The sequence below is a fragment of the Orcinus orca genome, chromosome 11, assembly GCF_937001465.1.
Source record: "Orcinus orca chromosome 11, mOrcOrc1.1, whole genome shotgun sequence".
Lineage (NCBI taxonomy): Eukaryota > Metazoa > Chordata > Mammalia > Artiodactyla > Delphinidae > Orcinus > Orcinus orca.
Window position 1 is genome coordinate 55,291,055 of NC_064569.1, and position 27,831 is coordinate 55,318,885.

The window sequence follows — 27,831 nt, forward strand, 5'->3', positions numbered from 1 at the left end:
TGTCAAAATATTATCATATTGTCAAAATGACTATACTGCCCAAGGCAATCTACAAATGCAATCCCTATCAAATTACCAATGGCATTTTCCATAGAATTAGAACAAAAAATCTTAAAATTTGTATGCAGACACAAAAGACCTTGAATAGCCAAAGCAATCTTCAGAAAGAAAAATGGAGATGGAGGAATCAGGCTCCCTGACTTCAGACTATACTACAAAGCTACAGTCATCAGAACAGTATGGTACTGGAACAAAAACAGAAATATAGATCAATGGAATAGGATAGAAAGCCCAGAAATAAACCCACACACCTATGGTCACAATCTACAACAAAGGAGTCAAAACTATACAATGGAGAAAAGACAGTCTCTTCAGTAAATGGTGCTGGGAAAACTGGACAGCTACATGTAAAAAAATGAAATTAGAACATTCTTTAACTCCATACATAAAAATTAACTCAAAATGGATTATGGACCTAAATGTAAGATCGGATACTAGAACACTCTTAGAGGAAAACAGGCAGAACACTCTTTGGCATAAATTGCAGCAATATCTTTTTGCATACGTCTCCTAGAGTAATGGAAATAAAAACAAAAATAAACAAATGGGACCTAATGAAACTCAGAAGCCTTTGCACAGCAAAGGAAACCATAAACAAAACGAAGACGACCCACAGAATGGGAGAAAATATTTGCAAACAATGCGACTGACAAGGAGTTAATCTCCAAAATTTACAAACAGCTCATGGGCTCAATTTCAAAAAAACAACCCAGTCAAAAAATGGGCAGAAGACCTAAATAGACATTTCTCCAAAAAGACATACAGATGGACAAGAGGCACGTGAAAAGATGCGCAGTGTCACTAAAAATTAGAGAAATGCAAATCAAAGCTACAATAAGGTATCACCTCACACCAGTCAGAATGGCCATCATCAAGAAGTCTACAAACAAGTGCTGGAGAGGGTATGGAGAGAAGGGAACCCTCCTACACTGTTGGTGGGAATGTAAATTGGTGCAACCACTATGGAAAACAGTATGGAGGTTCCTTAAAAAACTAAAAATAGAACTACCATATGATCCAACAATCCCACTCCTGGGCATATACCCAGAGAAGGCCATAATTCAAAAAGACACATGCACCCCAATGTTCACTGCAGCACTGTTGACAATAGCCAACATATGGAAGCAACCTAAATGTCCATCAGCAGAGGAATAGATAAAGAAGATGTGGTACATATATACAATGGAATATTACTCAGCCATTAAAAAAGATTGAAATAATGCCATTTGCAGCAACACATTAGAATCCCAGCTCCCAAGTCACTAAACATTCCCAAGCCTCAATTTCATCACCTATAATATGGGGATAATATGTATACCTTCCAGGATTGTTGTGAAGATCAAACACAAGTAACAGAACAGGAGGCTCAACGAATATTAATCCTTTCTTAATCCTTCTCTTTCTTCTTATTTGGATAAGAAAAATGATACAAGGAAAAGAAAGACTAACTATATAAGTTTGAAGTTGACACAGAAATACTGGATAAGTTGCTGGGGTCTCAGTTCATCTTTGTTCCACAAGAGCAAGAATATGTGAAGGAGGAAGCTATGCTTATTTCTTCCTTTCTTAGGTCTCTGAACTAGCTTATAGTCTTCCTGCCACTTTGAAAGTCTGTGCATTTGAGCAAGATAGCTTGTAGTAATGGCAGTATGTGTGTTGGCATCTTTTCTATTTTTCATTGTCGTCTTCAAAACCAACAAAATCAAACAAAACCAACCCAAACTCATAAAAAATTAAGCTATCTTTGAAATTGACTTTACACCAAAGATTCAGGATGCTAAGGCAGAAGACACCAAGAAAAAAAATGTCATGGTACCTTAAAAAAAATTTAGCAAACAGTAATCAAAACAGCATGGTACTGGCACAAAAACAGACATATGGATCAACGGACGAGAATAGAGAGCCCAGAAATAAACCCACACACCTATGGTCAATTAATCTTTGACAAAGAAGGCAAGAATATACAATGGACAAAAGACAGTCCCTTCAGCAAGTGGTATTGGGAAAGCTGGACTGCTGCACATAAACCAATGAAGTTAGAATACACTGTTACACCATACACAAAAATAAACTCAAAATGGCTTAAAGACTTAAATATAAGACACGACACCATAAAACTCCTAGAAGAGAACATAGGCAAAACATTCTCTGACATAAATTGAAGCGATGTTTTCATAGGTCAGTCTCCCAAGGCAATAGAAACAAAAACAAAAATAAACAAACAGGACCTAATCAAATTTATAAGCTTTTGCCCAGCAAAGGAAACCATAAACAAAATGAAAAGACAACCTATGGACTGAGAGAAAATATTTACAAACTATGCAACTGACAAGGGATTAATCTCCAAAATATACAAACAGCTCATACAATTCAATTAAAAGAAAAAACCCAATTGAAAAATGGGCAGACAACCTAAATAGACAGTTCTCCAAAGAACACATACAGATGGCCAACAGGCACATGAAAAGATACTCAACATCGCTAATTATTAGAGAAATGGAAATCAAAACTACAATGAGGTATTACCTCACACTAGTCAGAATGGACATCATTAAAAAGTCCACAAATAACAAGTGCTGGAGAGGGTGTGGAGAAATTGGAACCCTCCTACACTGTTGGTGGGAATGTAAGTTGGTGCAGCCACTATCGAAAACACGATGGAGGTCCCTCAAAAAACTAAAAATAGAATTACCATATTATCGAGCAATCCCACTCCGGGGCATATATCCAGACAAAACTATAATTCAAAAGGATCCATGCACCCCCTATGTTCATAGCAGCACTGTTCACAAAGGCCAAGACATGGAAACAACCTAAAATGTCCATTGACAGATGAATGGATAAAGAAGATGTGGTATATACATACAATGGAATACTACTCAGCCATAAAAAGGAATGAAATAATGCCATTTGCAGCAACGTGGATGTACCTTGAGGTTATCATATTAAGTGAAGTCAGAAAGAGAGAGACAAATACCATGTGATATCACTATATGTAGAATCTAAAATATGCCACAAATGAACATATCTACGAAACAGAAACAGACTCACAGACATAGAAAACAGACTGTATTTGCCAAGGGGGAGGGGGTGGGAGAGGGATGGATTGGAGGTTTGGGATTAGCAGACGCAAACTATTATGTATAGAATGGATAAAAAACAAGGTCCTACTGTATAGCACAGGGAACTATATTCAATATCCTGTGATAAACCATAATGGAAAAGAACATGAAAAAGAATATGCATATATATTCAGCTATATATATTTATAGCTGTACAGCAGAAATTAAGACAACTTATAAAACAACTATACTTCAAATTAAAAAAAATTTGCAAATGCCTTCTTGGCTGGAATTGGTTGTTACACTTTAACAGAACAGATTTGAATTTTTTTGACAGTCTATGAACAGTGTTTTTGGATGGCCTTAGGTACCCACACAACACCCCTATATCATGTGTCAAACTAAACAAAGACTTCCAGGGACTGGTAGTCTGACTATCCTCAAACATGGGAAAAGGAAGAGTAATTTGGATTCAGGTCGATTGCCAAAAGTCTTCATATTCCAGTTTTGACTCTCATTCAATGTCCTCTAAAGATTAAAAGATTCATTTCTGTATGACCCTTAGCCAAACCTAGAGACAATTGTTCAAGCTGGGAATATCTGAATATCACTCTGTTACTGAACAAACACAGACCATTCTTAAATACAGAATTTCTATTAGAGGAAAACCCCATAGCACCTGCCAAATATAAGCTGCCTTTGATCTTATACGTCTTTTCAATATTCTGTCCAGGCACCACCAAACTTTTCACTTAGAAGGAAGTGATTGTTTTACCAGAAGAGATTATTTATTTCTATATGCTGAAATCAAAAATTGAAAAAAGACCAGAAGATCCAAAGAGATGCAGAGACAGCCAGCACTATGACATCAGGAGAACAAAAAGCAAAATTTTGAAAAAAGCTCAGATAATAAGCAAAGGAGAATAAAATCTGAGACTTAAATTTTGTGGCCACATCTGGAAATGAGGGGCAGAAATGTAAAGCTCTCCTTCCCTTGGGGATGTATCAAGCTGTGTGGATGAAAAGCCCATGCTGGGCAAGGACTGGCCACAGCGCAGAGTCTGAGCTGGTGGTACTCAGGAGACTGTTCACTCCCATGTCCTCACCTAATGATTATAGCTGCCACTGACTTTGGGTCTGATAACAGATGCCTATCTGTGTCTCACAGGCTTCTGGAACTCAACACATACCAGATTCTCTCAGGTCCAGGTTGCTTAGGTTTCTGGATGCTGTGGGCCATCCCCCAAACCTCTGGGTTCAGATCTGCTCTGAGGAGTTCAAGGGAGAGAACAGCAGCAGGTAATATCACATCTTGCTCATCTTTGCTTCTCCCCAGAGAGGGAACAAGCAGGACATTCCAGATCCCTAGAATTCACACTCAACTTAATGTCTGCCTTACCCTCATCCCAACAGGAGCCTAGTCAACCCTCTAAGCATGACAACACAGCACCAAAGGACCTGAGTTTACATTGAGGTTGGCAGTGAGATTTAATTGAAAGAATGACCCCATCGGAGCCTTAGAACAAGCTGGGGTGAGAAAAGGCATATGCTATTACTCCCAGCTATCAGTTGACCAAAACCAGTCGAGACAAGTGGCTTGCAAAGTTTCACACAGGGGCAGATGACAGAACGGCTTAGGCCTTACCCAGGCTCCTGCCGTCTAGGCCTAGTCCTTCCATTAGAGCAGGAGGCCTTTCCTTCCCAGACAAGGTAGGCCAGAGACTTTGACCCATCTGGAAATCTCAGAGACCATCTTAGCAAGTGGTGACACTGAACCAGTGAATGTGATGCAGCTTGACAAACATCAGTGATTTTCTTAAACCAGAGCAATAGCGGTAAAAAGATGTTTGCTTCCATTACTCACAATCAAAGATACTCTTTGGCTTCCTATTGGGCACCAATAAGGAGAGAACCTCTCTATCAAGTAACAGTAACCACACTGTATCAGTGTTTTGAAATAGGGTTTCATTATTAAACTAGAAAACAAAAACAAAACAAAAAACCCTGTCTTAAACCACAGGGGGTAGGGTTGATGTGTTAATATATACATATGTTTTTTTAAGTAAGCTGTGCACATCTGATTATAGGGATAGGTAGATATATTCTTTATAAAACCTAGTTAAATGGACTAGTAAGCACTTTAAATTAATAAATAACAATGGTTAGGCTGTAACTTGTATGTTATTTAACAGTTGACAAAGCTCCTTCACTGGCAATGTTATTTCAGCAGGATACTTCAGAGCCCACCTTAATTCAGGGCTCAGTAAATAACCTTTCCAGCTAGATTGAAATTCCGAAGATAGCAGTGCAGTTCATGGAGTGTATTTCGTGTTCAGTTGCACTCCCATGCTGATGCTTCTGAAGGAGGAATTTCAGAAAAGGACAGAGTACACACTAAAAGTTGATATAGGTAGAAATACAGTAAAAGTAGAAATGTGCCTCATGAGAAAAGTCAAGTAGAGACATACCAGAATACAAAGTCTGGTGACACAATGAAAAAGGAGAAAGACCCAATAATGAGCTTAATAAAAATTATTAAGATGCTGGTGAAAAAGAAAGATGACATTTCGTAATCTCCCCCATCAACCTACCCCATAAATGTCTCAGCCAGTTAGATGCAGCTCTGCCAATTCAAAAATAACCTTTGTTACTTGTGTCATGGGGGTGAAGAGGTTGGGAGTCAAATATGAAAGGGGGAAGGAGTAGCCATGGTAGGGATGTGTGGCCAAGGGAAGCTCCTAATTTTCCTTGCACTCAGCCCTGTACCCCTCTGCTTCTGACTTTTCCCTGCCTCAACCGTCTCCATCTCTTTTCAGCAGGTGGGAAGCTTTGGTGTGAAGCATGCAGAAAATCCAGGAATTATGCAATTATGCAGCAGGCCCACGATGCAAACCTCTTCAGCACAAACACACATCCTCCACTTTGGCTTGATGTGGTAGCATAACTGTCGCCCTAATTCCTGATACCTTTCTCCCCCAAGCCGTCCCCAGTGGAGAAAAATAACTAACCCGGGCAATGCAGAAGAGCCTTCCACACCCTGCCGAGGATTCCATCATCATCACAAGCAACGTGTTGCTCTAGTACAATGGTTTTCGAAGAGTAGTCCCTGGACGAACCCGGGCAATGCAGAAGAGCCTTCCACACCCTGCTGAGGATTCCATCATCATCACAAGCAACGTGTTGCTCTAGTACAATGGTTTTCGAAGAGTAGTCCCTGGACAGGCAGCGTCAGCATCACCAGGGAAGATGTTAATCATTCCAGACCCACTAAATCAGAAACTCTGGGGATGGGGCCTGGCAATCTCGTTTTAACAAACCCTCCTGGTGAGTCCACTGCACATGTTTGAGAAGGACCACTCTTGTCACATTAAGTCTGCTCATCTGTGATAAAGGCCAGACAGCCATCAAAAAACAGGCTGCAAAGACTCCCAATGCCAGGTCATTTGGCAGAGTTGAGGGGTGGGAGGGGTTGAAGCTAACGGTGCTAGGTAACCACCCCAGTTCTAGAAGAAATGCAAAATGGCATGTCCAAAGTTCTCTGGTCTGTGATATTACATGGCAAGTGACAAGCAAACTTGGCTTCTTTCTAAATGGGTGATAAATGTAACAGAGTAACAGCCTGTTTTCCTGATCTTTTGCCAGATTTCCAGGTCATTCAACTTGTAAAATTAGAAGCACCCTGGATTTTACACCCCCATATTAAAGTAACACACCATGCTTTCTCTTATATGAACCGATAGGTGCTGCACTTCTCACAGGCTGCAGATGTTCACGCAGAGAGAATTCTGAACCATTGTTCTGGTACTAAAAATGAGGCTATACCTAGAAAACATAAATAGGGGCTTGCATTTTCTCAGCCCAGAGGGTTTGCCAGATGCTATATTTTGTGTTAACAGGAATTAATAAGAAAATCTTACAAACCTATGTGCACCTGTTTTATATAGTCAATCAGTGAGTCTTTGTTTTCGTTCCAGAAGCTTGGAAGCTTCTCCTTGCGAGGATATTTACAGCATGACAGCTCCAATGTAATTTCAAAACACTGGGCCCAGATGTAGTTGTAATCTTGCATTCCACCTAAACACAAGCATATTTAATTTTTTTAAGGTCTGAAATTGGAGTGAAGCCAAGTATCACGTACCTTGGGGACAGGTGAATCATACAGTGGTAATGAAAGTACATGTAAACAGGAAAAGATGAATTTGACATATTAGCAAGTACAATTAGAGCTTGACATTTTATTATCCAGGCATGACAAAGCAATCCTAAATACTCCCATATGGGTAACTGAATCAGAGCTGACTGATGTTTAGCTGTGCATCAAAATTAAGTGAGGGGTAGAGGAAGGGTCCTTTTTAAAAATCACAATTACAAAAAGGATTCTTGAAGGGTTTCCCTGGTGGCGCAGTGGTTAAGAATCCGCCTGCCAATGCAGGGGACACAGGTTCAATCCCTGGTCTGGGAAGATCCCACGTGCCACAGAGCAACTAAGCCCGTGTGCCACAACTACTGAGCCTGCACTCTAGAGCCTGCAAGCCACAACTATTGAAGCCCGTGTGCCTAGAGCCTGTGCTCCACAATAAGAGAAGCCACTGCAATGAGAAGGCCACACAGCACAACGAAGAGTAGCCCCTGCTCGCCACAACTAGACAAAGCCCACGCACACCAATGCAGGCCCAACGCAGCCAAAAATAAATAAATTTATTTTTAAAAAGGATTCTTCAAGTTACATTTCTTCCTAAATTACATTTTAAACAGATATAAACTAGAGTGATATTTTCTTTTAAAATATTTCTACAAACCATTCATAAACACATTTATTCTGTAAAGCTAAGTATATGAATTTGGAGGAATAATAATGCCAGTGTTTACTGAGCGTTTGCTCTTGCTAGGTACTGTTTGAAGAGCTTCACCATCCACTCATTTAATCCTCACAGTAATTATCACTCGTATTTTACAGATGAGGAAGCTTAATCACAAATGGTAGGTCATGTGCCCAGGGATTCTTGCCAGTGAATGGCTGAGACTGGAGCACAGGCCATCTTCCTAGCGCCCCCGTGCTCTCAGCCATCACACCGCACTGCGTTTGGGGATGAGAGGGAAGGTGCCATGCTGATTCTCAGGGAGCAGGGGAAGACCCAGGCCCCTGGTACTTCTGGGGTTACCACTGCCCATGCTCACTTTCTAGTTCTTACCTCTCAACACCCTATTTTCAAAGGGTTATAACCGTATTTTATAGTTTCTAAGATGCAAAACTTTTCATCTTTTAAAATCTCTGAATTGGGAAGTATCTTAAATTTGATGGCTGAATAACATCATTGGGTTATTAGTTTGGCTGACAACTTTTTTCTTGCTTGGTGGGACATGTTTTACAATCAGTGGCATCTTGGATTTGGAGAAATATGGTAACTTTGAAGGAAGTAGTCTCTGCCAGATTTTAATTAGTTACACTTGATATCTGCCCAGTGAAATAGTATTCTCAATCTCATCAGGGTATTTGGGGAGTAACGAAGTAAAAAAAATTTATGCTCATAAAATGGTCAAAATATTATGTCAACATTGAGTAATATCTATGTATGTACAGATTTTAGCCAGGAAGAATTACTCTGTCCTTTCTTTTCCTTTACTTACAAGTTTTGTATTTCTCTCTGACCTCATTCTCACCAGGAAATAGAAGAAGGAAAAAAGGAAGAGAGAAATGAAACAAAACAAAAGCCCTTGGCTGGATGGCTGTGTCTCAGGTAGAAAGAAGTTAAATGGCAAAACAGGCGTGCAAAACAGGTGTGCAAAGCACGCTGGATGGAGAATACCAAGTGTGGAGGGTGTGTGCCACCCCAGATAATGCCAGGCAGGCCTGGCCGAAAAAGCCTCCAGGCTGAGCCAGAATGCTCTGTTCTAAGCGCCTCAAAGTTTCTGGCTCTGCCCTCTTTTTTTCTCACAGAGATACACAGCTGACACAGGCACACTAGGGAACAACTCCCAATAGCAAAATTAGGTTCCTAGTTAATCTCCCACACATCTGGATCTGTCTTGAAAGTTACAGACAATGCACATGAAGGACAGCACTGCCACTGGGCAGGAGGGGGCCCTCTCCTCCCTATGGAGAGTAGTGAGCGGGGACTAGGCTACAGGCCTGTGGTGGGAGTGGGGAGGCTGTCTCTCGGACATCGGAGAGAAGTTTGGGATGTTGTGGTATCTGGCTGGTCCTGGTTCCTCTCACTTGTGGTCTATGCTTATTTATATTATCTGGAAAGCTGGCAGAGACCTGCCCAGACACAAAAGTCCCAGCTTGTGCAAGACTACTTGATAGCCTGCGCATCCAAAGTGACAACTGAGGAAGTAGGCTGCGTGCAGAAATGCAGGATGGGGGTTGCTGTTGGTAGGGTCAGCTGACCTGTCTGGAAGGGGGCACTTGCCACTGAGGCAGTGGAAACCTGGTTCCAGCCCACTGTCTCCCCTCTCACCCTTCTGTCCTAGGTCCCTCCTATTCTCTGTCAATTTCCAGACTAGGACTCTGACACCCCTGGGCTTCTGCTTATATTATTCCTTCTGACAAGAACACCCCTCCACCACGTTCCCTACACAGCCAGCTTCTCACTCCCTCCCTTGCCTGGCCGTCCTGTTCCAAGGGAGAAAAACTAGAGGGCTCTTTCGTTTAGCCTGCAAAGTGGTTTTAAAATCAGGAGACTTCATGGAAATATCCAGCTTTCTTCACAAACTGGAAGATCTGGCAATATTGCCCCCACTGCTGCATGGCAATAATTACCTTGTTCTAAGTAGCAGCTGTCCCCACTGGATGAGACATAAGCATTACATTTCTCTAAGGCCTTCACTACTCCCTGATGTATTTTGGATTTACACCCCTGTGATACACTGTACCTTTTCTAAATCTCTACTTTTAAAAAATTTTACTTTTTTTTTTTTTGGCTGCGTTGGGTCTTCCTTGCTGTGCGCGGGCTTTCTCTAGTTGCGGTGAGCAGGGGCTGCTCTTCGATGCGGTGGCGGGCTTCTCATTACAGTGGCTCTCCTTGTTGCGGAGCACGGGCTCTAGGCATGTGGGCTTCAGTAGTTGTGGCACGCAGGCTCAGTAGTTGTGGATTGTGGGCTCTAGAGCGCAGGCTCAGTAGTTGTGATGCATGGGCTTAGTTGCTCCGTGCAACTGAGATGTGAGATCTTCCCAGACCAGGGCTCAAACCCGTGTCCCCTGCATTGGCAGGCAGATTCTTAACCACTGCGCCACCAAGGGAAGCCCTAAATCTTTACTTTTATTCACATTACATGCCATCACAATTATTTATTTGTATGTTGCTCTTCTCTATTAAACTTGGGCTTAATATCTGTGTCCTGTTCATCTTTCCTGGCACAGTTCCCAGCTCCAAGGTAGATGCTGAACCAGTGTCTGAAGTTAGGAGGCTTTGGCAGTGGGGAACATGTCTGAGCATCTCTCAAATGATCAGTTCCCCTCACTGCTCTGTGATATTAGCTGACAGAGACATGACTGAAGGGACTGCGCTGTGCCTAACTTTTGGCACCTCTGGGGTGAAGGCCAGCTGGCACCTCTGGGGGAAGGCGGTAAGGAGAATAGCAGAATGAAGAGAAACTCACCTTTGAGTGGATACCAAAAGTATCCATTTACAATTCCACCAGGAAACTCTATTTTAGTTCTACATGGATTTCTTTTCCTCATGTCGGGATTTCTTGAAGCGTAGGTACGTGCAAGATATTGAAAAACATCATCATCAGGGGTTAAGCTCCGAGAGTATAATGTTCCAGTGGCTGTACATGAAAGACAGACCAAGACCTTTTAGTTGAAGTTATAGTTGGAGGAAACACACAGCATATTAGCACATACATCATCACATCACACACAAAGGCTCTAATTTCCTAGTGAGATCCTCTACCCACTTCCACGAATACTCCCTTTACTCCTCTTCCTAGTTTTTAATGGACATACAGAAGGCAATATTACACAAAACAACCATGTCCATGTCTAAACTCCTCAGTCAGCTTAAAAGTTAAATACCCTCTTAGTCACCCTTGCTGATTTCTGGAGGTCAGTAAACTTTCCTTAGGTACTGTAGGGATTAAATGAAGCCACTCGAATACTTTAAGTCCTTAGTATATACCTTATCCCACAGTTTTAAGAGGAATCAGGAACTATTACTTACATGATTAGTTTTATTTATTTATTTATTTAGCCGTGTTGCCTTTTGTGGGCTAATTTAAATCCCAATTTTACTGTTTCACTGATGAATGTCAAGTAATCCCGTGTTGTTATCAGTTCAGCCACCTTGCCCATCTACTGTTTATAAATTGTAGGAAGGATAGCTGGGGGTCAAGAGAATGGGGCTCTTTCTATCCCTGCCAGAGAAGTTAAGGGGGAGAGGAAGAGTGTATCCCCATTCAGAGGCAGAGAGTTTGCAGTTTCACTCTGGACTTAGAAAGCAAGAGCTGGGCCCAAGTTTGCTTACCTGGAACACCATTATCAAATGGGTAACTGGCCACCAGGGCACCACCGTGGAGGTTTGCAGAAAGGACAAATGTCTCTGTATTCAGCCACTTCATGACTGCCACCGTTTCAGGCTGCCTTGGTACAGTATTAAATTCAAAAGCATCGGGGAAATTTCTATTCAGGTCATAGAAGTTACTATTTTCCCTTTAAAAGAAAGAATTTTTTAGGGTTTACTATTGCTGTCTGAGGGAGCAGATTCGTGCAGTGTGTAGACCTTTGATTTGGGTTCCAGGTTTTCCAAATATGAATACAGAGGTGGTGGATGGTTGCCTTGGCAGCCTCCAGTGAATCACAGCTGGGATTCACACAATATGTTGTCCCCTCCCGTGTCACTTGTTCTTGCCAATGGGACAGTAGTGATTTGGCTGTAAGCAGAGGTCTGATAAGTGTTTGCATTTCGGGGCTTTTGCTCTCGACACTCCCATTTGGAACCCTGAGACCCCAGTGCTATCCACGTCAAGGGTCAATGTGCAAGAATGAGGAACCCAGGTGACAGCCAGAACTGAGACTCTAGAGATACGGTCCCAGCCAGACCCCAGCTGAAGCCCCTGACATCATGGCATAGAGATTAGCCATCCCTGCTCTGCCCTGCCCAAATTCCTAACTTACAGAGTGGAGAGTAACTAAAGAGGTGGTTGTTTTAAGTCCCTCAATTTAGGGGCAGTTTGTTCCATAGCAATTGGTAACAGAAACAGGAACATGCTATTCTATACAAACGTATTTCTGAAAAGTGGACTGGCCATGTTTAAAGAGGCTAAGAAACTTAAACGTGGGAGGGAATCAAGTGGTGATTTATTAATCTTTGGTAAAAACAAAGTTTTAATTGCACAAATATCAGTGTTTATCAGACATTTGAGAAATTCCAAACTTCCTGAGGCTGCTTGAAACACAATAAACTTCAAATCAGAAATACTACAAGACTCACCCTTCTTTGTGATTAGTTCGTGTGCTGGCTTAATAAATCAACCTGTTTATTGAGGGTCTAGGTACTACCCTAGGCCCTGGGATTTAACAGGGATGAACACACGGGCAGCATTCCTGCCTTCAGGTAGACATTAAACAAGAAATGAGACATTAAAGATTGTGCTATGAGGGTAAAGTGCCAGGTGATGTGAGAATAATTGGGGCTCTAATATCTGATAGGTTAGGGAAGGAGGCTTTGAGGAAATGCTGTTGAAGCAGGGTGCGGGGGGGGGGGAGGGGGGGGGAAATGCCAGGGGTGAGAAGGCAGCTGGTGGTTGCAGAAGATGAAGGGAGGTCTGAGCAGCTGCGGCAGGGTGAGTGCGGGGGAACAGGCAATGAAGCCGGAGCAGTGAGGCAGGCGCAGGGGTAAAGCAGCCTTGCTCAGTATTTTACTTCTCAAGGTCAAAGCAATGGGCAGCCCTGAAAAGTTTCCAGCACAGCAGCGACATGACACAGGTTATGAGATGGTTCGCTAACTTCTCTTTACAGGGCGAAGGGGTCTGATCTGATGGGGGGCTTTTTATGCTTTTGTTGTTTTAAATAAAGATAGACTAGCCCGTGCTTACCTTCCCTTATTGTAAAAACAGTCAGGCTTTAGAACAGCTTCGAATCCATCTGGGTTCATTGAAGGCATGATGTGTATCCGGGTACTATTAATTAGATTTGTGATTTCAGGATCTCTTCCATCGCTGGTGACGAGATATTCAATTAAATGGAGCAGCAGTTCCCGCCCTACAGCCTATAGGTGTTAAACAGAGAAGAGGATATTGTTAGGTGAGAGGAAAACAGTCCCCAAAGCACAAATTCCCCAACAAGAAGCACTACACATGATATGTGAGACCAAAACCAGTTGTCAGACCACCGTTCCTCTGGTATACTGACACTGGCACGTGGCAATCCATCACTGGTGTGCTGCAAAACCTTTGTGAGTAAAAGGTTTTTTTTAAGTTAACTTTAAAAGAAGCACCTATAAGTAAATAATTTACTAAAAATGAATTAAGAGTGGAGTAAAGGTTATTCTTATTATCCTACTTCCAGTTTGTCTGTCTTCCAAATACTTCCTGGAGTGGTGGCGAGAGGGGGAGCTAGAGATCAGGCAGGGAGTTGTGCGTCTCCACAAGCGTGCCTGGCACACGGGAGAGCCGTGGTGCGTGTCTCGGTGGATGATTCGTGGAGAACCACTGCAGTAGATATGTAGATTTTAATAGAGAAAAATCTGAATTTGTAATATGCATGATTTAAGTAGGTTAATTTAAATAGGTCTGATTTTCATATTCCCCCGTTTCCAAGTTCTTTTATCTCCAAATTCCCCTCCTGCACGTTTGTGCAATTTTTGCTGTACCTCTGTATTTCTGATTTCCACATCCTCATGTTTCTTTGGCACAACATCCTCACAATTTTTTGCCATATCTGCATATTATCTATACTATTATTTAGTTTGCATTTTCTTTAAATTGGCTCACTTTTTACTTACATTAAAAATAAGAAACTTTGTATAATTACCATTTTGCTAGATATGTTTCTAACTGTATAGTAAAATAAAAGCATGACTGAAAATAAACATGGTCACATTCACCTAAAATTACCTTATGTACCAACAATGATTGGGAAACTGAAGGCCTGTGAAAGAGCTTGCTTTATAATCCCCAAGGGAGAGATCTACTTTTTTTTTTTTTTTTTAAAGGAATTCACATATTCAACCTTATTCTAGAAAGATTTGATTAGGCTATATTACTTTTCCCCTGTAATCCTGAGTTCAAAGATTCTGCTTCTAAGTAAGGAATATTTACCTCTTACATGTGATCAGATGTTGTAGAGCAGTTAGTATATGGGAAATCAGGGCAGCAGGTGGTTAAATAAGGACAGTGCTTCTGGTGCATTAATGAAGGCCGTGGGCAGGAAAAGAATTTTCATTTATGACTGCTCTGTAGCAATTCATTGTTGGGACAAAGGATGAGCAATTCCATACTTTACGCCCCTCGCTGGCAAGCAAAGAGATCACATTTTATGAATTTGTTACCCTAATGAACACAGAATAATTAAAATGGAACTAAGAAAATTTTAAATATGTAAGTTACATATTTATAGGTAGCCATAAAATTCAGAGTAGAAGTAAATTCCATTCTGACTGCAATTTTTTTCCTACTCATGTCTATCTTCTTCCACCACTGTGATTTTTGTTTTTACAGTCAAAATTGTCACTTGAAAAAGGTCCTTACAAACCTTACAAAAGGTGCTTAATAACCAAAAAAGTCAAGTGAGTCACACACTGGGTTTCCGATTCAGTGTTTTGGAAGATCACGCACATTTGGACACTCCTTACTGGCTTCCCTGAAACCAGAGGAGGAGGGGCTGGCAATTTTAAGCTGTGAAAGGTGGCTTTAAAGGTGGACAGTGTAGTTGGTTGAAGGGGCTTTTCTGGACAGGGGTTGGGGAAGAGAAAAGGTCAAGGAAAGAGAGAAGGAAGTGAGATTTCTAAATGCTGGTTGGAGACTGTAGGATGGTTCCATTAGAGGGACGTACCAGGAAAAACCTGAGGCCCCTCTGAGTCCCAGGTTAAGTACCAAGTGAGATATATTGGAATCCCCGCATGGTTCTAAATGTGAATTTCCTCTTAACTATCTGAATCCTACATTCTCAAGCACGCCCAAACTCAAGACAGGAGTTGGCAATTAAATTCATCCACCCACAAGAAAATGAAAACAAAGAGTAAGAAGCTGTGATTAAGCTATAGAACTAAATTAAGCAACTGTGGTGGTGTGGGTATAGGATAGAAGGTAAAAGTTAAGGTTTATAGCTAACGGCAAGGGTGGGTGCCGGGGGGGAGAGGAAAGGAGAGGACAGAAGACTTTTCAAACTAATTCCTTCACTTTTCCCAGGAATGGGTCATAGGATATTATCCAAAGTTTAAAAAATATATATATTTCAAATCATTATAATTTCAGTTTTTCCTATTTTTTAAATTCTTTTCTTTTTTTTAAAAACCCCACATTTGTTTATTTATTTTTTGGCTGTCTTGGGTCTTCATTTCTGTGCGAGGGCCTTCTCTAGTTGTGGCAAGCGGGGGCCACTCTTCATCGCGGTGCGCGGGCCTCTCACTATTGCGGCCTCTCTTGTTGCGGAGCACAGGCTCCAGATGCGCAGGCTCAGTAGTTGTGGCTCACGGGCCTAGTTGCTCCGCGGCATATGGGATCTTCCCAGACCAGGGCTTGAACCCGTGTCTCCTGCATTAGCAAGCAGATTCTCAACCACTGCGCCACCAGGGAAGCCCAAAGTTTTTCCTAATTTTTTGACTTTAGAAGAATCTTCTGATAATTTCTTATTTTGCTTTTCTTTTTTTTTTTTTTGCTGTACGCGGGCCTCTCACTGTTGTGGCCTCTCCCGCCGTGGAGCACAGGCTCCGGACGCCCAGGCTCTGTGGCCATGGCTCACGGGCCCAGCCGCTCCGCAGCACGTGGGATCCTCCTGGACCAGGGCACGAACCCGCGTCCCCTGCATCGGCAGGCGGACTCTCAACCACTGCGCCACCAGGGAAGCCCTGATAATTTCTTATTTTGAGAAAATACCAAGTTCGCCAATTATTTTCATTTCACTTCAGTTCTATTCTGTTAAATTCAAGTAAAGTTAAATCTCATACTTCTTATTTAAAGATAACACGTATAATATGACACACATTTCATTTTATATCCTTTTGACTCCTCTCATTCTATTCCTGTAGAGATACACAGATGTCTAGAATAGCATCTGGCAAATACTAATGATGGTGATTTCTGAGCGATAGTATTCTGAATAGGTTTTATTTCCTCTTATTTTTCTAGTATTGCTTTTTAAATTAAAGAAACCTATGTTATTTTTACAAAAACAATAAAATCATGATTCTTTCAAGGTAACGAATGTGTGACCAAGGTATTTTCTGTTTGTCTCCATATTCCAAAACAAACCACAAGTTCGTAACTGCAGAGGGTGAAAGAAAAATCTTGGAAGTATGATAAAGAACCAATTAAGAGTTAGATAATTAAAAAAAAAATGGTGAGGTAAACAGATGCAATTTCAGAGGGAGTTAAACAAAGTCCTCTTGTTTTCTTGGACCATATTTTCCTGTCTCTGTAACAGCAAATTTATGCCACATATTATTCAAGTTAATTCTTCTCAACCTTAATATAAATGTCTCAAACACCCATTCATGTTTTATGTATAGACCTCCCTTCGTTTAAAATTAAGTCTTTGAATATGAAACCTTAGAGAGACTAAAATTTTAAAAAAGAATGGTCAAAACTGTTTCCGTTAGCTTAACCAGCCTTTCATTTAGCTCCTTTTGTGAGAGTGTGGACTTAATGAAAGAATCCCTAATGAAGAGCCTGAAAGGCTGGGTGAGCACACCAGCTTCTAGAGTCTTTCTCTGATAATTCATCCGGTCATTAAGATGGCAGGAACCCAGGATGGACCTAGAGATTGTCATACTGAGTGAAGTAAGTCAGAAAGAGAAAGAGAAATATTGTATAATATCGCTCATATGCAGAATCTAAAAAAAAATGATACAAATGAACTTATTACAAAACAGAAACAGACTCACAGACTTAGAAGAAGGAACCTATGGTTACCGGGGGGAGAGTGGGGGGGGGGAAGGGATAGTCAGGGAGTTTGGGATTGATGTGTACACATGTCTACATTTAAAATAGGTAACCAACAAGGACCTACTGCATAGCACAGGGAATGCTAACAACCTAAATGGGAAAAGAATCTGAAGAAGAATAGATACATGTATATGAATCACTTTGCTGCACACCTGAAACTAACACAATATTGTTAATCAACTATACTCCAGTATAAAATAGAAAGTTAAAAAAAAAAAAGATGGCAAGAACCCAGAAAGCAGAAATTCTCTATCAGTTTTCCTTCAATTCAGTCAAGTGGGAATTTGTTAGATAGATAAAAATCAATGTTCTAGCGCTTCTAAGAACAATTGGAAAACAATTTTGAAGCAACAATCCACAACTGGGTAGTGTACTGTGCGAGAGTGAATTAGAGGGTAGTACCAACACTTCAGCTCTCCTAATGGTGGAGTCCATTCTTGAAATGCTACACTGTAATGCAGCTTCTGGGGGAAAATAAGCCTGTCAGTTCTGGGGCTCCACATGGTGTGTTACAGACTTAACTCATTTGTCTTAATGCCTAGCTAAATCCTTCATCTTCAGATATTAGCCTAATATTACATCATCGAGCACACTTTTCCGTGGCCTCCCCAAGTCTGGGTTCCATGACCTGCCTAGGCGGTCCTTTAACTCTCCTCACCTGTGCTCTCCTGACAGTGTTCACACATATTACAATGACCTGACTGACCCTGACTGACCCCCACCCCCACCCCTCAACGCCACCATCCAAGGTTTGATGGCAGCGATCCTAACCAGCTTCCTGTGTAGCCCTGGTATCTCACCCAGCTCCAGGTATATCATGTGCTCAATAAATGATTGTTGGCTACTGTTGCCAAATCCACTACAAAGTCATGACTATTCTGAGGAGGAACTTTCTGAAAACATGAGGACTTAAGGTTCTCAGTGAGAGGGGGTATACAAATGATCAAGTTAGTTCATTGCAAGGACATTCAATACTGAACACACTTCACAGGGCTGGGGGCCAGCAATTCTGATCATGCCAAGGACTCGACACCCTGGTCCCCCGGCCCACCCTCACCAAAAAAGGGAGATGGAGAGAAAGAGGATAATTATATGAGGAACTTAATACATGCTTAAAAGGAATTAGACACTTTGCCTGGAATAAGGATTAGTTTGGTCTAAATGCAAAAAGAAATAATTATCCAAAGCCATGCTGTGTAACTGAGGACATTTTGTCATCCTCTGGGATAGTGGTGGAATAAAGGGCTTGAGAAGTGGCAAGCTTTGTTTTGTCTTGTTTTAGTAAGTTTGGAACCTCTATTGCATGTTGACTACACAGCCCAAGATCTTCCAGGATAGGCACAATCCTGGATATTATGTCCTGTTGTTCACGTAGAACATTAAAATACCCTCTAAATGTAGACATTTAGACATACAAACTACTGTCTAAATGTCTCTTATACCTAGAAGGTGTGCAAAAAACCATTTAGCCTTTATGTTTAGGTTGAAAAATATGATCACTATTATCCATATTTTTGCAATGTTTTTCTTTCCATTATGTACCTGGAATCCAATAAACTATAAATTAATGCCACCAAATGTGAAATTCTAAGTGTGATGTGGGTATTTCAGAACTCTATACCCAAATAAACCATCATAGGAAAAATAATTCATTGATGTTTAAGAAACAGAAGCTTAAAAAAAAACAACTCTAGAAAAAAAGAAGAATCAGAATTGGCAATTCAGTTATGCTTAACAGACATAGACTGAATACCTCCCCCCATACTTAAAGACCATGGGCCCTGCAGTCAAGGGAACCTGTGGACCCAACCTCTCACCTGCACTTTGCCTGCTCCTGGATTAGCTTAAAATTCCAGGCACCTAACTTTTTAAACACATAGTCATGCCTCACTCGGATATTTCCATTAGACAGGGATTAGAGATGTCTTAACAATCTAGAGATCGCCCAGATATAAGATTTTCTTTCCTGAAAAAATTTTAAAACATGGGATGGCAGATAGGCACAAAACATAGAACAGGGAGGGCTCGAGGAAGGAGCAAGGAGTGATTTTCCAGGCTTCTCTCCTGCACCCACATTTAGGCTGAGGGTACTAGATGTTTCCATTTCCAGGGGATGGTCCCAGCGTTCATTAAAGCTCTGATTTTAGATTATAGGTAATAGTTTACTACAAAGCCAGCCAGTAGCAGAATGAGGTGTCGGAGGAGGGCGAGGGGAACAAAGACCCCGCTCCCAAACGATGTGAATATTTGTGGAGCAGGGGAATGGCAGAGAGCCCCGCCCAGGGACCTCTGGTCTCATCCCTCCCAATGAATAACAAGGATTGGATGTCAGGTGTGCGCACACTGCCGATTAGGAGCCTGTGTGAATGACACCCGGGACTGGGGCTTCTACAATTCCACACGCTGATGTGTGTACAAACAAGAACCTGGATAAACCAGGAAAACACCTGCTAGTCTTACTAAAATGAGAAAAGTTAGAAGCTCAGAAATGTCTCCCTCACTCTGAAAAAGCATGAACAGCAGGTGACAAAGGTTTATCAAGGGCGGCGGGTGCTCTTTCCGTCGGCTCCCCCGTGTGACTCCCCAGCAATCAGGGAGGGGAGGCGGGCAGCAGGCATGAGACAGGGACAGAGAAAAGTGACACGGAGATGCTCACTCCAGTCTTACTCTAAGAGTTTGCTACGCTTTCACACGGTGAACGAGCCCAAATCTTCTAATCAAACGGGGCTGGAACAACTGGGAATCCATCCAAACAAAAATTAATTTGAGATAGATCATAGATCTATATGTAAAAAGGAAAACAGTAAAAACAGAACGTTCCAAAGGCAGTGGAGGGGGTCAAGGAGGCAGAGCCATAGCTGGGAAAGGCTCACTGCTCAGGCTCTGATGCAGGCCCAGAGGACCAACAGAAACCTGCATTCCCTTCCTGGTCAACACTAACAAACATGCCTTCTGCAGAAGTGAGCAAAAGAAAGGCCGCCCACAAAGCACTTAGCGTAGCCCATGCTCAGTAAGTGTTGGTTACTGTTACTCTTTTCTTGTCGGCGAGTACTGTATGGAGGGGAACTTGCCAGCCTGATCGATGCAGCATCGTGAGGACATGAGCTCATGACAAGGTGACTGAGAACAAGAGGAATATCATACAAAACCAGAGGAGGTTTGACTTCATTCTCTTGTAACAATTCTCACCTGAAAATGGGCTGTTTCAAGTAGATTTTGCTCCCCTCAGTGTGCTTCATGCATTCCGGATGTAGCCAGGCTAATTAGCCTGGACCTTCGGCACCAGCCAAAGTCACCCACCTTCGCGATTCTGAAGATACACAGCAGCCAAAAATGTTTCACCTGAATCCCACGAACCTTTAGATTTAACTTCCAGTTTGAAGTAAATAGAGGGATGAGAGGCACAAAATCGATGATATTATAAGGAAGGAAACAATCCAATCTGAGGGATGTTCTGCAGGACACACAATGGATCAACGTTCTCGCTTAAGTCTAGCGTCATGAAAAGATTCTTTATATGCTAGATTAAAGGAGATTCAAGGGATATGTCAACCACATATGATGCATAATCTTGGACAGAATTTTGAATGGACACTGTGGGGGACATTTTGAGGACAACTGGAGAAACTAGAACATGGGATATAAGGTAAAGATAGGATAAACATTTACTGACATGAAAGGGTAGCTTGTATTAACTGAAAAATGTTACAAAGAGCAAATTAGCATTGCTCATTTGGTGCAACTGCACACACAAAAATATCTGGAAGGATGAATGATAAGGAATCGACAGTCCTAATTTGTAGAAGGTCAGTATACAATGTTTTCTTTTTGTTTGTATTTCTTCTAAGATGTATGTATGTTGATTTTGTAATAATAACAGGTTATTTTTAATTTAATAAAGACCCAATTCTAAAAGAAGGCATCACGAAGTAGGTGAAAATTCATGGGGGGAAAATGGTGTGTGTGATCAACATAACTGGTCTTCCTGATGGTGCTGAGGTGGGGTCCAGGGAAAAGAGGAAACATTTAAAAAATACCGTGGTCAATTCTGTCCATCACACTACTCGGTACACATATGACCCCTGCTGGGCTTCTCCACGTGAGAGCCACAAACTCCTAGAAGATCCATGGACCCTGAGATCAGCATTCAAAGTTTGTGCCAGAATAGCAAGGAATCCAACCAAAGGTTAAGAACTACTGCCCCCAAATGTTATCTATGTTGCTTTTTAATAGTGGGTTCTTGAAAATGCTCTTTCAATTCCAAAAGGCCTAAGAGAAGAAGGATGAGTAGGGTGATTAAACCTTCTAATCCAAGTGACCCTTTGGCTCCTGGGTTACGCCATCACTTTCCCCAGCTCCTAGTGGCTCCAGGAGGACAGAACATACAAGATCTAAAATTCAGGATAATAAGTTTCTCAATGGCCCCCAGAGCCGCCAGATACTGCTACCAGCTGGGACACACAGGGGATAGCAGGACTTCAGGTTCCCACACCCGAAACACACTGGGACTTTTCCCTCTGAGTCACCTCAGTCCTTAGCATTCCTCAAAGAATCACAGTGAATGAGAGAGCCCGATTTGATGGGCTACATTAACTACATGGAAGGCAAGATGTCAGAAATTTGGGAAAGTACAAGTGAATTCAGGGGTGAGTGAGAGGAAGGACGCTTGCTTTTCTTTGGAAGTTTCAACTGAGAGGATTAACTTCTAAGCACCAGGCTGCAACCTCTGAAATGCCAGGAATTCAATAAATAAACTACTGGAGTCAGTGTCTCATTAAAAATGGATCCCACAGGACCTCGATCAATTGACTAGATAGCAAAAGAGAAAGGAAGTCTGGGCTGCTGTCTGTCATGAATAGTTGTTTTGTTTAAAAACAACTATGGTCAGACTCCCAGCAATATCAAGCCTTTTCGAGCAAAGCCCATTATGCTTAAAAAAGTAATTTCCATCCACCCCCAAATCAGGTTCAAAGACCAACCACTCTCTCAAAGGCAAGTGTTTGCATCTGAGCTCCAGTGACAAGAAGTCCCCTCGCTCGGCAGGACCAGGGCGGGTTGAGCAGCGTGCCTAGGAAGGGCAGAATGTGTGTGTGTCATGCGGGGTGGAGCCTGTTCCTAGAAAGCTTGGGGTTGGGGAGGGTTAAGCCGGGACAGGAAGCCCAGCGTTCGAGCAGTGCATGCCACCCACGCTACTGCAGACCTGGAAGTGTCGTAGCAAGTCAGCAGGTTATACTTATAGGAATATTCCTGTTCTTTGACATTCCTTAAAGTTAAGTGTGTTTGATATTCCTACGTCAATTTTCTTTACTGTCAAGACCGGGCACTATCTTTCCCTCCCATTGTATTGCCCAGTTGTGTGGGGTTCTGGGGAACAGAAGACCCTGCAGTTGTCATATTCTCAAAATACTCTGAGGAAGAAAGGTGAGAAATGGAGAGAAGCATCTTCAAATGCCTGGCAAGAATGGCTGGGCAGGCAGGTGTGGTAAAGGGTATTTTGCAAAATATAAAATAAATAACATAAACAAAACAAAATAAAAAGAGAGTTGATCCCCAGTAAGTTGGAAAAGAGGCAAGACATCATGATGGAATTTAAGGGTTTGTTGAATGATGGGGATGACAGAGCCCTAAGCTTGATGGTCTAAACCAGGGGTCCCCCAACCCTGGGCCGAGGACTGGCACCGGTCCGCAGCCTGTTAGGAGCCGGGCCGCACAGCAGGAGGTGAGCGGCGGGCAAGCAAGCAAAGCTTCATCTGTATTTACAGCCGCTCCCCATCGCTCGCATTACTGCCTGAGCTCCACCTCCTGTCAGCATTATGGTGAGTTGTGTAATTATTTCCTTATATATTACAATGTAATAATAATAGAAATAAAGTGCACAATAAATGTAATGCGCTTGAATCATCCCGAAACCATTCCCCACCTCCTTCTGGTCTGTGGAATAACTGTCTTCCATGAAACCGGTCCCTGGTGCCAGAAAGGCTGGGGACCGCTGCTCTAAACTTAAGCATTGGAAACGCTAAGTGTCAGATTAAGAGAAAGTGACAAAAGCATTCAAAAAGCCAGCTCCTAGGAGTCTGGATAGCTAGTTGGGATCTGATTGTTTTAGTTCAAATAGAATATTGCTCCTCTGCTGGGTCACCTCAATGCTGAGCAGGAGATGGGGAAAACCAACACAGGCAGGAGTTCGGGGACTTGCCGGCAGTCCAGAGCTGGGGCACTGTTGTTCTTCCAGACCCCAAACAAAAAAAGTTCCAGTTACCTGCACAGGGCACTGGGTAAACAACCAGATGGCTGTGCTGGTTTTTGGAACCTGGTTCCTTCAATCCTCTCAGAAGGCCTCACCAGAAGACCTTTCCAGATTCTTTGCTACAGTGTCTGCTGCTTCCTTTGCATTTAGACAGAGCACAAGAGACCAAGGGGAAGCTTCTCTGGTGACATGTCAGATATTCAAGCCATATACATACCTCATCTCCATGCATATTTGCCACGTATTTGAATTCTGGAATCCCGATTCTGTGTTCCTTTGGAAAGCGTCCCACAATAAGAACCCACAGGTTTCTGCCTTTACAGGGAAGAAGAGTATAGAAAAATGAGTTGTCTTTTGAAATGACGAAGGAACTCTGGGAGAATGAGAACAGTGAACAAATGATGCTGCTTCTCCCACCTGACGAATGTTTCACAACCACCTCAGTTCATGTAACTAACGCTTCCTTGCTTAAAACACTTTTAGCTTCCAAAACCCTTTCAATTTAGCACAAATATTTAAGTTCTTATTCTAGAATGTGACTTTTTTAAATCGAAGACTTATTAGGCTATGTAGATCTTATTTTTCCAAAAGGTTTCTATAGTTTGCTCTGAGTTTCTGGTGCTTTATAGAAGCGATCTTGCTAGTTCACACAATTACACAAAATTATTACTGATAGTCGATAGGGAGGGTGCCATAACTCAGTGCAAGGAACGTGAAGAAAGCAACACCAAGAAAATATGTGACTCAGAAGGGAGATTGTTTTTACAGTAAATCCTGAGTCTTGTCATATTCAAATGCTCATGTAACACAGCCCCCCAGCAATGAGTGTCCTTGATGGGCATGAGTCCTGCCACGTAAGCCGGGAAGCACAAGCCATCTTAACAATGCCTCAAGGGAAACTTCTAAGTCCTAACTCTGCCATAAATGGTGTGATTTGGGCAAGGGAGGACAGAGACTCAAGATTGTTGAACATCTGCTCTGGGCAGATGTTACCATTGCATCTCTGGTTCATGTAACCTGAGGCAATCCCTTGTCCTGACCCAGGGAGATGGATTTTTAAACGGACTTTACAAATGAAAACACTGACCTTCAAAAAATATTAAATAAACTGCTTATGATCACACAGCCAGTAAGAGGCTGTGATTTGAGCCCCACAGCCAAGACCTGAATCCTGGCCTATGTGACTCAACTCTAGGGCTTCTGCCACTAACGAAAACTGCCTGTCTCTCAAGAAGGTTGGTGTCCTAATCTCTAAAATGAAGAGGTTTCTTTCGATTCTAAAATCATCTGGCTCTTTTAATACAAACACTTTAAAATTAGAGATTGGGTAACTATTTGATATCTAGCACCTAGATACAAAGTTCACATATCTGTGACAGCTAAGCCTTCTGTGGAATTCAAGTACCCAGGAAAGGAGTTTAACAGCAGCTCGTGGGCTAACGTTGAGCGGATTTCTGCAGAATTTCAGGTGTAGCTCCTTCAACCTGGGGCTGGGGTCCAATGGGCTGGGGAATACCCAGTTGCCATAAGGAATCCAGGGAGAAGCAGATACTGGACTTGTCTTTTTCATCATTTATTGTTTTTTTAGAAAGGTTTTTGTTGGGTTTTTAAAATAAATTTATTTTATTTATTTTATTTTTGGCTGTGTTGGGTTTTGGCCGCCGCACACGGGCTTTTTCCCAGCTGCAGTGAGTGGGGGCTACCCCTCGCTGTGGCGCGCGGGCCTCTCACTGCGGTGGCCCCTCCCACTGCAGAGCACAGGCTCTGTGCGCACAGGCCTCAGCAGTTGTGGCACGTGGGCTCAGTAGTTGTGACGCATGGGCTTAGTTGTTCTGTGGCATGTGGGATCTGCCTGGACCAGGGCTCGAACCTGTGTCCCCTGCATTGGCAGGTGGATTCTCAACCACTGCGTCACCAGGGAAGCCCTCACCATTTATTCTTAATTTATTCTAACAATTATAGGGAAATTCATCTTGACAGGGTGATGCTTTAAATTTAGTAACTGTAGAAATTGTCAGAAAACACCCCCAAAAGGCAGTCTATCTGATTGGTGCCACCTGTTCAGTGCAGCACGCTCACATCATTCATTTACACATCCATTTATTTAGTACCACTATATCCAGGCATTTAACCAGGTGATTAGACCGTACAAATAAGTCACACTCTACGCCCAGTGAGTTTCTGGTCTAGTGGAGAACAGCAGCGTGCAAACATCATTACACTAGACTGTGACATATACGACCTTAGAGTGTGTATAAGGTACTGCTGTGGCTGTAGAATAAACGAGGAACTTTTTCCAAGGAGTGGGATCACATAAAGCTTTACAGATGCAGGGGTTTAGAGCTGCCTTCTAAACCGAGTTCTGAAGAATGACTCCGAGTGAGTCACGTGGACAAGTACAATCCATCCAGTGATTTCCTGCCAGAACCGCTGCACCAACCAGAACCTTTCATCCCCCAATAGTACCAATTCTCAGGTCATCTAGGGCTTCAAATCTACCAAGTTAATATCTTCACGTGAAGCAAGGGAGAGGTTTTTCTGAGCTTTTTTTCTATTAATCCTGGCTCTTTAGTTTCCTACTGGGGAATTCTTTTCTGTAGCTATTAATGCTTTTAAACCTAGAATAACCACAGATTTATACAGACTATGGCCTAGTTCCCTCACAGACAAGGGAAAAAATTCAGCATCATCTCAACATAATGTTTACTAGTTGTTATATTTCTAACTCTGCATTTGCAACAGCTGACCTGTAATATAAAGGATAGTGTAAGACAAGAAAAACCTGACTCGACATGGGTATCCAATATTATTTGGTTTAAGGAAGGAGGGAAATCAAAATAAAACCTAAGTGAAGAAGAACTTGGGTGGTAACTCAATCTCAATTTTGGCTCGAACGGCCCCTAAGTAAACGGCAAGATGAGAAACTTCCCTTGAATAACCTCCATGGCACAAAGTCTGAGAATGAAAACCTGGAGATATTCACCAGGAATGACAAGCCTCTTGAAGTTTTTTAACCAGCCTCTCCAACGAACACTGATCTCTGGCTTAGACCAGAGTAAATGCACAAAGGACAAACTATTGACTTTTCACAGCTTGATTGCCAAGGTGAGGGTAATTTAAATAAGATTTTTTTCTGCCAAGGTTGGACAGGCTGCCTTTATTCCTCAAAGTTCCTGCTAATACCAGGTGTGCTCAAGAGTTCTGAAATGCTCGGCCACTTTCTCTTCACTACAAAGTAAACAAAACCTGGATGCCAGGATTTCAGTATCTATATCCAGGAACCCACTCAGAGCTTGACACAAAGCCCAGGGATGTGACATGGTGCCCAACTGAGTTTGCTTGTAGGACCAGGAAAAGTCTTACAATTCAGAAGGCTTCACAAAGATCCACGAGGCAAGGAAACAACGCTCTAGGCGTTCAGGAGAAAGTAGAAGGAGAAGCTTGGTAAACGCAGTACAGCTTCAACAGGTAGAAATGGGGGGAGTGTCATTCCCACATCAGAATTGCCAGGATCCTTGGAAAAGCACCAATCCCTGATCCCCATCTCCTAAATCAAAGCCTAGGGGGAGGGCCCCAAACCTGCACTTAACAGGCTCCCTTGGTGATTCTGAGGCCCATTGAAGTTTGAAAGCTGCTGATCTTGAGGCAGTGAATATCCAGATAGATTTGGGAGGCAGTGGATCTTGAGGTAAAATCATCTCCTTTTCCATATAATCATGAACATGTTTCTATATTAACAAATAGACTTTGACTACATTCTTTATAAATGGCTGCTTAGTATTTTATTACACAAATGCAGCACCATTTATTCAACCAATGTTCCATCGTTAGGTGTCCAACTCTAAGTAATTTTATGTAAATTACAGCATGTCCACTCAAATTACGTACAGAATTTATAATGTAAAACTACTTTATCATGTGAAAGAAATCAGAATGCATAATTATTTAACTACAACCATATAAAACAGACTGTTCAGTAAAAAAATACCATGGAAGAAAACAGATCCAAAGCATATAAAGCCTTAAATGAAATAATGGGTGAGTCCCTACAAGAACTGAAAACTGCACGTTGTCAGTAATAAGGGGCTAAGTGATAGGATGATAAAGCCAAGTACTTTTTTTCCCCCTCACTTTTCCGTCTTTCCAGTTTTTAAAAAGTAAAATACCAAATCTTATCATTTATTAAGTTCAGAGACTGTGCCGGGCACTATGCTGCACACTTTATAATACTTGATCTTTACAATACCTCTGTGTGGTGAGTGATATCCACAATCCATTGATTTAAGTGGAAGAACCAGGGTTCAAACTCAGGTCTGTCTGATTCCAATATCTGTGTTCTTCTGATGACACCAGGCT

General features: G+C 42.1%; 1 protein-coding gene across 1 annotated transcript in view; it reads right to left on the minus strand.

Moving 5' to 3' along the window:
* The window catches only part of CPM (carboxypeptidase M), an 87,776-nt gene that overhangs the window by 21,187 nt on the left and 38,758 nt on the right, over nt 1-27,831 (minus strand). Inside the window, exons 3-7 of the mRNA XM_004281875.4 lie at nt 23,693-23,790; nt 13,161-13,333; nt 11,591-11,775; nt 10,725-10,895; nt 7,044-7,196 (exon numbers count right to left, since the gene is read on the minus strand). Of these exons, the coding sequence (XP_004281923.2) occupies nt 7,044-7,196; nt 10,725-10,895; nt 11,591-11,775; nt 13,161-13,333; nt 23,693-23,790 (780 nt within the window). The remainder of the gene's footprint in view (nt 1-7,043; nt 7,197-10,724; nt 10,896-11,590; nt 11,776-13,160; nt 13,334-23,692; nt 23,791-27,831) is intronic.